This window comes from Periplaneta americana, chromosome 1 (genome assembly GCF_040183065.1).
Source record: "Periplaneta americana isolate PAMFEO1 chromosome 1, P.americana_PAMFEO1_priV1, whole genome shotgun sequence".
NCBI classification, from domain to species: Eukaryota; Metazoa; Arthropoda; class Insecta; order Blattodea; family Blattidae; genus Periplaneta; species Periplaneta americana.
The window spans coordinates 36,567,410-36,580,113 of NC_091117.1; the positions used below are offsets into that span (position 1 = coordinate 36,567,410).

The 12,704-nt window shown below is 35.9% G+C and overlaps 1 protein-coding gene across 4 annotated transcripts in view; it reads right to left on the reverse strand.

The window, feature by feature from the left end:
• LOC138694604 (neural-cadherin) overlaps positions 1-12,704 on the reverse strand; it is a 1,134,847-nt gene that overhangs the window by 884,684 nt on the left and 237,459 nt on the right. For all 4 annotated transcript variants that reach the window (XM_069818535.1, XM_069818527.1, XM_069818517.1 and 1 more), the window contains exon 2: positions 1,099-1,242. In XM_069818535.1, coding sequence (XP_069674636.1) covers positions 1,099-1,242 — 144 coding nt within the window. The remainder of the gene's footprint in view (positions 1-1,098; positions 1,243-12,704) is intronic.

Sequence of the window (12,704 nt, forward strand, 5' to 3'; positions counted from 1 at the left end):
ATTGAGCATACTGAGAATTAAATCATTGGCTTTCCCAAAACACGCTATGAAATGCTTTATATAAAACAAATTTTATCTCGAAAAGGAAGCAAAAACGAGCAAAATTCTATTATATTTTTGTTTCAAATATCTCAAAGAATAACATTCTGAAATGAATAAAATTACTTATGGTGCACCCTGTATGTATGTGTTTGTTTTTATACCGTATCCAGTAACATAAATTTAACTATATATATAATACATTTAATTTGAAAAAATTCGGTTTCCCAATTATGTATTTCAGTACAAATTTCGCATTTTATCGCATAAAGGTCGTGAAAAATGAAAATACAAAAGCATAAGCCTTTATAGTCATTTCAAATTTAAAGCTCTTGCGAAAAATCACCTCCCCTAAACATGACTTTTGTTTCAAATTGATCGTTGTCTAACGTTCAATTTGCCATTATTATAAATTTAAAAAAGAAATAGCATTGGATACTCTGTATAGGCTACTTATTTTAGAAAATAAATCTTCACAGCATTTAATTAAAAATTACTTTAAAGATCTCGCATATTACACCAAAAATTTGGGCTGGTATGTAGAGTCCATCCTGGGATCACACTTTAGTACTAATTTACTCAGTATACTGTATGTAGTATGAACCCTTTCAGTGTTTGTGTAACATTATTTCTAATACAACATATACTATATATTTGCCTTTTTAAGTTCCGTTGCAGTAAGACGATATAAAACATCAAGGGTAACTTAGCCAATATTTTTTTTTATCTGAAACAGATTTCTAATTACCAGTCTTTCTTTTAGTTTTAGCGCCGCAAGGTAACGTCCTTATCATGAGTAGTTTATTCAAAATATCACATAATCTTAAACCATATTTCATTTCGAAATTATTTGAGGTGGACAGGCTGTATATTAATTTAGTAAGTTTTTGCCTTGCGCATTAATTTAATAAACACACAAATATACAATCTCAAATTAATATTAGGCTATTATCAACATATGGACTTCTTAATCAAGCAATCTGACTGGGCCTTAACTGAAGAGAGCAGCACTTCTGCCGTTCATACAAGGACAGCAAGTAAACAAAGAGAGGTACTCACACTCGTCGTGGTCCTTGGCGGTGACGGTGAGGACTGTGTGCTGAATGTCCTCGTTCTCGTCCACCTCCGCCTCGTACAGGGCCTTGTCGAAAAACGGGGGGTTGTCATTCTTGTCGGCGATGCCAATGCGGATGAACTTGGTTACTGCAAGGAAACAACATCACCGGTCAAATTATTGCTGTTAAAAATGTGACAAATACAGAAAAAAATCAATAGATGCATAGTTTTACTGTGCTGCATATCTTTACGTATGAAAGGAAATATGTGGAGAACAAGGAGAAAACCAGAACAAGGGAACACAAGGAGAGCAAGGGAAAGACAAGAAAAAGGGGGAAGAGAATAAGGAAAAAGGAAGACAAGGAGAACAGGCGGAAGACGTCGAAAGCAAGTGAAAGACGAAGACGAGGGGCAGACAAGGAGAACAAGGGAAAGACAAGGAGAACAAAGAGAAGACAAAAAAAGGGGAAGAGAAGAAGAAAAGAGGAAGAGAAGAAAATGGGGGAGATAAGAACAAGGAGAAGACGAGGACAACAAGATGAGGCCAAGGAGAACAAGGGGAAGACAAACAGAACAAGGGGAAGAAAATGAGAACAAGGGAAAGACAAAGAGAACAAGAGGAAGAGGAGAACAACGAGAAGGCAAGGAGAACAAAGGGAAGGCAAGGAGAACAAAGGGAAGGCAAGGAGAACAACGGGAAAGCAAGGAGAACAACGGGAAGGCAAGGAGAATAACAGAAAAACAAGGAGAACAACGGGAAGGCAAGGAGAGAAACGGGAAGGCAAGGATAACAACAGGAAGAAAAGAGGAACAAGGGAAAGACAAGGAATACAAGGGTAAGACAAGGAGAACAACGGGAAAGCAAGGAGAACAACGGAAAGGCAAGGAGAATAACGGAAAGGCAAGGAGAGAAATGGGAAAGCAAGGATAACAACAGGAAGAAAAGAAGAACAAGGGAAAGACAAGGAGTACAAGGGGAAGACAAGGAGAACACGTGGAAGACAAGGAGAACAAGGAGAAGACAAGGAGAACAAGGAGAAGACAAGGAGAACAAGGGGAAGACAAGGAGAACAAGGGGAAGACAAGGAGAACAAGGGTAAGACAAGGAGAACAAGGGTAAGACAAGGAGAACAAGGGTAAGACAAGGAGAACAAGGGTAAGACAAGGAGAACAAGGGTAAGACAAGGAGAACAAGGGGAAGACAAGAAAAACAAGGGGAAGACAGGAGAACAAGGAGAAGACAAGGAGAACAAGTGGAAGACAAAGAGAACAAGTGGAAGACAAGGAGGACAAGGAGAAGACGAGGAAAACAAGGGGAAGACAAGGAGAACAAGGGGAAGAAAAGGAGAACAAGTAGAAGACAAGGAGGACAAGGGGAAGACAAGGAGGACAAGGGGAAGACAAGGATAACAAGTAGAAGACAAGGAGGACAAGGGGAAGACAAGGAGGACAAGGGGAAGACAAGGAGACTAAGAGGAAGAGAAGAAAAACAATGGGAAGACAAGGAGGTCAAGGAGAAGGCAAGGAGAACAAGGTGAAGAAAAAATGACAATGGGCATACAAGTAGAAAAGAGAAAGACTAGGGAAAATGGAGAATAGAAGAAGAAGAAGAAGAAGAAGAAGAAGAAGAGGGGTCGCATTTTTATGTAGCGGTGAATTCTCAAGTTTTCGCCCAATACCTAGTGAGGAAAAATACGTACTTGCAAGTCGAAAGTTGGGGACATAATGTAATGGTCACCATATGCTATAATAATAGTCGGTTATTTACCAATGTTATATTACGTACTACGTAATTTAGTGGAAAAGGTTTGCCGATAGTGACATGGTCCTCTGCTTCCCGTTGTCGTTCTGGTGCTCGTTTCCGGTTTGTTGTGGACCAGCCTTAAAACGCACATACACAATTATGAAGGTTCTTTCTGTAGCGAGACTTGTTCGTAGTTGATGTAAGATAAATATGTTTCGAACGAACATAAAGTACGAATAAATAAAATGTTCAATAAAATTAACAAACTAAGTCGCCCAAATATCTTTCTTCAGATATAGGCTACATTTGTCATGTTTACTGTAGGAGGTTTTAATAATAAATACAGTGCGTTATGATAGGCCTATGGAAGAAAACTATCGCGTTTCCATTCTTCAGAATCCTTATATTATAGGGCGAAGTGTTGTTACTTGTGTTGACACAAATAAATGAATATTTACTGTATTCTGAATATCGATGCAAATGTGTTTTACTTTCAGAGTAAACATAGATTATTTCCCGTACTTTTTACAAGAGACTAAAAGTGTTATTACAGTACATTATATACCATAATACAGAAGGAAACGAATTCGCGTGAGTCAACTTTGGATCTTTAAAAGGTTAACTCTGCATGTCGTCGTTCGACACGCGAGCGGATTTTCTACGATCACCAAGACGCCGATAACCTGAACAGAAAGAAAATGAGGCCCATTGCCTGGAACAAGAGAAGAAAATATTGTAGAGAGGTACTGTTAACAGTTGCAGTGCTGCGTAAGTCGCTTTATAAATGGACAGATATGTATGCTTTTACATTTAGTTCCTTTTAGACGATGCTTTCACTGGTATTACTTTTGTACACACAGAAACCCCTACATCGTTCAAACCGCATCCGAGAGTGGAAGAAGTATTCAATCATTTTTATGATATCCAGTGGGCGTTTTGCACTTGTCAAAGACGCAGCAAAAACAAACGAATAGAAAGGAAACAAGTAACCGGACAAACAAGAAAGAAGAAAAAAAAAGAAGAAAAAAGAGACCAAAAATGAAAAAAAACAAGTAAATGAGGGGGAAATGTAATAAGTTTAGTTAAAAAATTGAATTTGGAGAAGAACAATAAGGAAGAAAAGTGAAACAATGAAATTGAAAACAAAATAGAAGTTATTAAAAAAAGAAAAAGAAAAGGGGAAGTAATAAAGGAGAATTCATGTTACATATAAATTGATAATAACACAGTAAAAGAAATTGTATAAAGAGTGGAATAACAAGAAAGGGAAAGAATAACGAGAGAAAGAACAGAATAACAAGAAACAGAAATAAATAAGAAGAAATATGAATAAAGGAAAATAGAAGTGAGTAAAGGGGAAGAAACATGAATAACGGGAAAGAAAGTGAATGAAGAGAAAGATAAACGAATAACGGGAAAGAGAAACGAATATCATGAAAGGGAAACGAATATCGTGAAAGGGAAACGAATATCGTGAAAGGGAAACGAATAACGAGAAAGAGAAGCAAAATAAATATTGTGAAAGAAAAATGAATAACAGGAAATAGAAATGAATAAGGGGAAGAGAAACGAATCACTGGAATGAGGAATGAATAACGGAAAATAGAAACGAATCACTGGAATGAGGAATGAATAACGGAAAACAGAAACGTATAACGGGAAACAGAAATTAATAACGGAAAAGAGAAACGAATCACTGGAATGAGGAATGAAAAACAGAAACGAATAACGGAAAATAGAAACGAATCACTTGAATGAGGAATGAATAACGGAAAACAGAAACGAATAACGGGAAACAGAAATGAATAACGGAAAAGAGAAACTAATCACTGGAATGAGGAATGAATAACGAAAACCAGAAACGCATAACGGGAAAGATGCGAGAATAACGGGAGAGAGAAATGATTAAGGGAAAAAGTGACTGAAGAAAAAGAGAAATATGTAAAAGGAAAGAGAAATGAATATCAACGAATAACGGTAAAGAAAGAGACAACGAGAAAGAGAAATTAATAAGGGAAAGGGAATGTGAATAAAGAAAAACAGAAATGAATAATGGGAAAGAGAAATAAATGACGGAAAGAAAAATATTAAGGAATGAAAAATGAATACGGAGAAAGAGGAGTCAATAACGAGAAACAGACATGAATAACGAGAAAGAAAAATGAGTAGCGGGAATGAGAAATGAATAACGAGAAGCAGAAATTAATGAGAAAGAGAAATGAATAACGAGCAATAGGAATAAATAATGGGAACGAGAACTGAATAACAGGAAAGAGATATGAATAACAGGAAAGAGAATTGAATAACGGGAAAAAGAGATGAATATTGGAAAATAGAGATAAATAACGGGAAATAGAGATAAATAACGGGAAAGAGAGATGAATGATGGGAAAGAGATGCATAACGGGAAAGGGAGACGAATATTGAAAAAGAAATAAATAACGGGAAAGAGAAATGAATATTGAGAAAGAAATGAATAACCGGAAAGAGAAATGAATAACGAGAAGCAGAAATTAATAATGAGAAACAGAAATAATAACGAACAATAGGAATAAATAAAGGGAACGAGAATTGAATAACGGGAAAGAGAGATGAATAACTGGAAATAGAGATGAATAACGGGAAAAAGAGATGCATAACGGGAAATAGAGATAAATAACGGGAAAGAGAAATGAATAACGGGAAAGAGAGATGAATAACGGGAAAGAGAGACGAATATTGAGAAAGAAATGAATAATCGGAAAGAGAAATGAATAACGAGAAGCAGAAATTAATAATGAGGAACAGAAATAATAACGAACAATAGGAATAAATAACGGGAACGAGAATTGAATAACGGGAAAGAGATATGAATAACGGAAAAGAGAATTGAATAACGGGAAAAAAGATGCATAACGGAAAATAGAGATAATTAACGGGAAAGAGAGATGAATAACGGGAAATAGATGAATAACGGGAAAGAGGGATGAATAACGGGAAAGAGAGATGAATAACGGGAAAGAGAGATGAATAACGGGAAAGAGAAATTAATATTGAGAAAGAAATGAATAAGGGAAAAGAGACAGATATAACGGAAAAGAGAAAAGAAGAACGAGAAGGAGAAATGAATAAAGAGTAACAGGAAGGATGACTCAGGAGAAAGAATAACGAGAAAGGCAACAAAAGTTTGCAGTGGATCACTCTACCAGAATTTGGCTTCTTAATTATTTGTTTCGCTCTCACGGGCTATGAATTTTATGTCCTGTAAAACTCACTTCCAAAGACTGGGTTTGACACCGGAGACTCGAATTCTACAGCTATATCACAGTAACCACTACACCATCGAGAACGACAGGATCTCTAACAACTTCAATAAAAGTTATCAATGGCTTCGAGAGCTAAGCGTAAAAAGAGACACAAAATGACCACAGGGAGGTGATCAAATAACTTCCATCCTTGAACGAAGAAAGAAAGTAAGTAACAGATTAAATTCGATCTCCTGTGTTAACTGCATCGCTGCCTTATTTCTCGCTTATACGTCGCGTATTTATGATTCTGACGTCAGAATTCGCAGCGGTAAATTTACAGCCAGCTTAACGCTTCCATTTCCTGTTATTATGAGTGTGATTACATCAATAATATCGAGGCTGGCCGGGAACAGATCCTGATGTGTCCGGCCTGCATTATCAAATAGGATGCAAGTGATGAACCAGACTATTACAGTAGCTATATCGCCCTGCCTACCAATTGCTAATTTCAAATAATGATTGCAGATTACTAATGCAGAGACTGCTTTTCAGAGTGATGTTATATTATTTAAGGTAAGCAGAGGTAAAACCAACCTTTTAAATGTTGCACATTCACTTCATTACAACCAACTGAATAGGTCGAAACCACAATTTCAGTTTTGTTACTATTAGAGCTGTCGATTTAATCGAACCAATTAGCCGATTAATTTTAAAAACCGATTAACCGATTAAATGTCTTTTAATCGATTAATCGAACCGATTAACACGATAGTGTGGTGAAGTAAACTTAACCGTTTAAGGAGTTAGGTACAGCTTAAAGCAGTAAAATATTTGGAAATCTGTATCTTGTACAATAAAAAATATTGGTATGCGTAAAACACTGTCCTTCTGCTATATGAAGAAAATATTTTTACGATTTAAAAAAGTTATTTATATATATATATATATATATATATATATATATATATATATATTTCCATAATTCAAAATAGTGGCAGTTCACTATGCAGTGCTGAAGCGTTTCCCTCATAACTCATAAACTTGTTAACTTTTTCATGTTCTCTCTCTTTTATTTTATTGCTGAAACTCATATTTACAATATCATGCTCTCTCAACAACATTCCCTAATAAATAACATTTTCTTTTATTTTGTGTTAGAAGAAGATAGTGATATGTGACCATTTTTTAAAATGAATTTATTTTTTTTATCAGACAATGTGTCAAAGGCAGAGAAGTGATCTTGCATCATATTGTAAATATGACATACATAAATACACACAAAAAAATCATCAAAGAATGTTGGATAGTTTTTGAGTTATGAGGGAAACGCTTCATCACTGCACAGTGAATGCCACCATTTTGAATTTTGAAAAAAAAATATATATATATAATTTGTTCAACTATATTCCTTAACAAATAACATTTTATTTTTATTTTGCGTTAGAAGAAAATACTGATATTTGACCATTTTTTAAAATGAATTTATTTTTTATCAGACAATGTGTCAAAGGCAGAGAAGTGATCTTGCATCATATTGTAGATATGACCTGCATAAATACACACAAAAAATTTCATCACAGAATGTTGGATAGTTTTTTAGTTATGAGGGAAACGCTTCATCACTGGCACAGTGAACTGTCACCATTTTGAATTTTGAAAAAAAATATATAAATAATTTTTTTCAACTATATTCCTTAATAAATAACATTTTTTTTTATTTTGCGTTAGAAGAAAATACTGATTTGACCATTTTTTAAATGGATTTATTTTTTATCAGACAATGTGTCAAAGACAGAGAAGTGATTTTGCATCATATTGTAGATATGTCATGCATAAATTCACACAAAAAAATTCATCACAGAACGTTGTATAGTTTTTTAGTTATGAGGGAAACGCTTCATCACTGCACAGTGAACTGCCACCATTTTGAATTTTGAAAAAATATATAAATAATTTTTTTTCAACTATATTCCTTAATATATAACATTTTTTTTATTTTACGTTAGAAGAAAATACTGATATTTGACCATTTTTAAAATGGATTTATTTTTTATCAGACAATGTGTCAAAGGCATAGAAGTGATTTTGCTTCATATTGGAGATATGACATGCATAAATACAAACAAAATATTTTATCACAGAATGTTGGATAGTTTTTTAGTTATGAGGGAAACGCTTCATCACTGTACAGTGAATTGCCACCATTCTGAATTTTGAAAAAAAAAAAAATATATATATATATATACATATATATATATATATATATATATATATATATATATATATAATTTTTTTTCAACTATATTCCTTAATAAATAACATTTTTTTTTATTTTGTGTTAGAAGGTAATACTGATATTTGACCATTTTTAAATGGATTTATTTTTTATCAGACAATGTGTCAAAGGCATAGAAGTGATTTTGCATCATATTGTAGATATGACATGCATAAATTCACACAAAAAATTTCATCACATAATGTTGTATAGTTTTTGAGTTATGAGGGAAACGCTTCATCACTGCACAGCGAACTGCCACCATTTTGAATTTTGAAAAAAAAATGTATAAATAATTTTTTTTTAATCGTAAAAATATTTTTTTTCATATAGTAGAAAGATGATGTTTTTACACATATTAATTTTCACTTTTGTACAAGATACAGTAATTGATGAAAAAAATGTTGAATATTTCCAAAATTTTGCTGCTGTAAGCTATACCTAACCCCTTAAGCAAAGAAGACTAATTTTAACGAAGCAGTGGGTACCAAACAGTGTAACGAAATGTATTGTACCGAATTCTGCTCTTCTCAGATTCAAAGAAATAAGTTTGACTTGTTTGTCTGCAAACCTACACAGTTTTGTAGCACCGTAGCTTGTTACCGTTTTCCATTCAAAAAGCATGATTCCTGATAATTACGGAGAATTAATTATGTGAAGCGAGAAGACCTGGCGTGAGATCTAATTAGCGATGAAATGCTTGCCAGATGTAACTCGATGTCGGATCGACTATTGCCTTGTCTGACACCTTTTATTCTGTCCTTAATTAGCACCTTCAGCCTACAAGATGGCTGCTTGTTCATAGTATGCTGCTGTATGGAGATCACAAAGGATGTGCCTTGTTATTCCATTGCATTGCCGCAACATGTCGCCAATGAGAAGCCTCATGTCCGTATTGTTCTGCAAGCAGTGGTGTGGGACGTCACTGACGGTGGCCGCAAGGGAATTACGTGTTCTGAATTACATGAATAGATCTGTTACATTTTTATGTGGGCGAAAGTGCCTCACAGATACAAAGGCTGCTGAAAAACTATACAGGGTGATTCACGACTAATGATAAGCGCTTTAGGAACCAGTTATATAGATCATTTTGAGCATAAAATCACAGTCTACTATATACAGTCACGAAGCTTGAGTTTTGAGGGTGCTAGAAACAATAGACTGTGACGGTACTATTTTGCATTGCTTGTAATGAGGCGATATTAGCGATCCTAGTGGTGAGTATCTAATGTTTGCATATTTACTACGTATTGAGCTTCGCGACTGTATATACTAGACTGTGATAAAATGTCCTGTGAACATAGTACGATTATCAACCGTTAAGGAGTTATAGCTGATTGAAACCTACGAAAGTAACAGTGGCTTTCAGAAGAACAAGAAATTATTCATTTACAGTCTTACCAATAAACCGTGTATAGTTTTTACACAAGACGTATGCAGAGCTGAGACAGAAAACGTTACTAATAAACCGTGAATAAGTGATGGATGTATAAACAGCCTGTAACTATATACGGAAATTGTTTTGCAGTAGTTATAGCTATACACGAAACCCCTTGTTTAAGAGTTGTAGCCTATGTAGAGAAAAAATGGCCGCCCCTCTAACAGTTGTTCGTATCGATTGTCATTTTATGATGATGGCTGCCTTGTACTCTTTGACCAAAATATAGCGTGGTAATCGATCAGACCCAGTTGTACTATCGATATTTAGCGCGGCACAATAGCGCGCACTATCGGAAGCAATAGAGAATCTCAGTTATTCGTAGTGAAGAAATGACGAAAGTATGACGTAGCTGTGTAACAGCTGTACTGTTATAGGCTATACGACATACAGTATGTAGTGATTATTAGTAAGGAATTTACACACGTCTTATAAACGAGCTATTTATTGTGTAAGTATAAGACAGTTAAACGTCTGTATAAGATTTTGTATTGAAATACACAGAAACATTAATTATTAATTATCATTAATCATAAATTATAAATATCTCATTTTTGAAGCAAATAGTTTCAGAGAAACTAAGAAGTATGAAGTCCACGAAGAAGTGACTTGCACTTCTACCACTGATCTAAAAGAGCAGGAACTGGTTACATCCTAGATCCTTCAATACGTTTTGAAAAGTCTACAGATCAAATTCTACAAGTTTATAAAGAAAACAAGTTTATTCTGCATAATAATTTGAATAACCCGATTTAAATGAAAAATAAGATATACTCGTATGTTTATATGAGGATGGCTGCCATATTCATTTACCAGTACATGTTAAAACGAGTTATCGGTATTGGTTATTTTTTATTTATAAATGCTAATTATTCTTTTATTACTATCCTTCATAATGGACTAAATAGTACGTAGGCTGTATCATTCTGGTAATACTTTAAGGGCAGCTATCCTCATATTGAATTTTTTCTCCCCTCCTTCCACTTTAAAAACTTGGCCGAGGCGCGCCTAGTGTTCCTGGGCACGGCTGTCCTGTTGAATAATCACCAGACCTATCTTCCCCTTCTCCCCGTACTTCACGTCACAACGCAACCCTCAGTTTAGTTTTCGCTCCAAAGTTTGCATTACGACGCAATCAAGTCCAAAGCCCGATTCACAATATGACGTTCATATTTTTACAAATAACTTTCATACTAATGATAATCGGACTCATGCTCAAAATGGCCTGTAGAACTCATTCCTAAAGCACGGGTCATTAACCGTGAATCACCTGGTATACAGAAACTTTCAGAGTGCAGAAAGGATACCAAACTAAGTATTTTAAGAACAGGAGAAAGATGTCCAGATGCTTAATCTGAGAGACAGTCCTTGTACCATACTTTCTTACGATGCATTAATTAATTTTTATATCCCTGCGTCGTAGGAGTGTGCTGTCTGGGATCGCAACCAGTGTGTGACATCCGTCTACACCTCTCTGTCGATCCCATAGTATGACAAATGTCTCAGTTCCGGTGGGGAGTATGTTGAAAAATAATTCAACAAATACCGTATCTGTTCCAACAAATCTTTCCATGAAATTGTGTTTTCTTTCTGTAAACGATCCCAGGGAAACATAATTGTTTACGGCCCTCGTAATTGCGTTCGAGTAGCTAAAATTTGTATAAGCATTGTGGGTGGCATCGTTATTGCGGTCCCACGTTGGAAAGCGCCATTTGTGGGTGGAATGTCGTTATTGAGTTCCCACGTTGGACGCCATTTGAGGGTGAGTGGTTATTGTGACCACACGTTGGGCGCCATTTGAGGGTGGGTGCGTCTCGATGTTGCGTGAGATTCACTCAGGGTAGCCGAGGTACGGTTGTGGTATAGGTTGGTGTCGGGAATAATACCAAGCCGGCTACTTAAATAAAAGGCAGCGTAAACTTCAAAACTATGAGTTTATTGTCCTATCCACTTGGTAAACCCTAGAATATGTATTTCCGGCTGACATATAATTCAATCGTTGATCGCCTTTTGTATCGACTCTATGGCGGCTCTGAATAAGCTCTATCCGATACTACAAATTCAATACTCTGTCCAGTACACCATGACACGAAGCGAAATAGTAGTCCTGTCGACACCAAACGAAGTAGTTATTCTGCCCTGTATGTAGGGCCGCCGACACGAAGTGAAGTTGTTTTGATGATCTCCGCTCCGAAGCGGAATAGTAGTCGTCTTGATCTCCGCTCCCCGTCACCCTTATTTATAAAAACCTATCCTACGCTAAAACTAACTATCCTATTGGTTAAAAACTACGTCACTAACTGGCCTAAAATCTATTCCCTATTGGTCCAAAGTGACCTCATAAGCTGGACCAAGATCTCTTCTTATTGGGCGCGAAATATGTCATCTCTAAATTTAAACTTTGGATTTCCCATAACCTCAAATTAGTTTGTATATCTCACAAGAATACCCGTTCTTTGGAAAACCCAAGCTTGGCAATATCTTTCCCACGGGTCTAGTCCGACTCCGGCTTTATGCTTCATCGAGTCTCTATACGAAAACCCCGCTCAAGGTGGCCCTAAATCTGTCCGATGCTGACAAGTGACGAAACACCTGTGTGAGGAAGCTAATTAAGGTGGCCCTAAATCTGTCCGATGCTGACAAGTGACGAAACACCTGTGTGAGGAGGCTAATTCTAACGAAGTCGCCAGAACATCCCCGCGAATACATGTAATAAAAATATGGAGATATCACTTCCCTAATAAATCGGTCTCTCCCTCTCCTAATTACTGCTTCAAATGCCCATCTACATAACCATTGGAAATTCCCGAAAGAGTTTCCAATGTTATGAGATGTCCCCGCTTTCTGCCTAGAACTAGCCTCATAGTTCCCCCGCGCGATCAGCCGGTAACACATTATTTACAATACAGTGAGATTACAATGTCA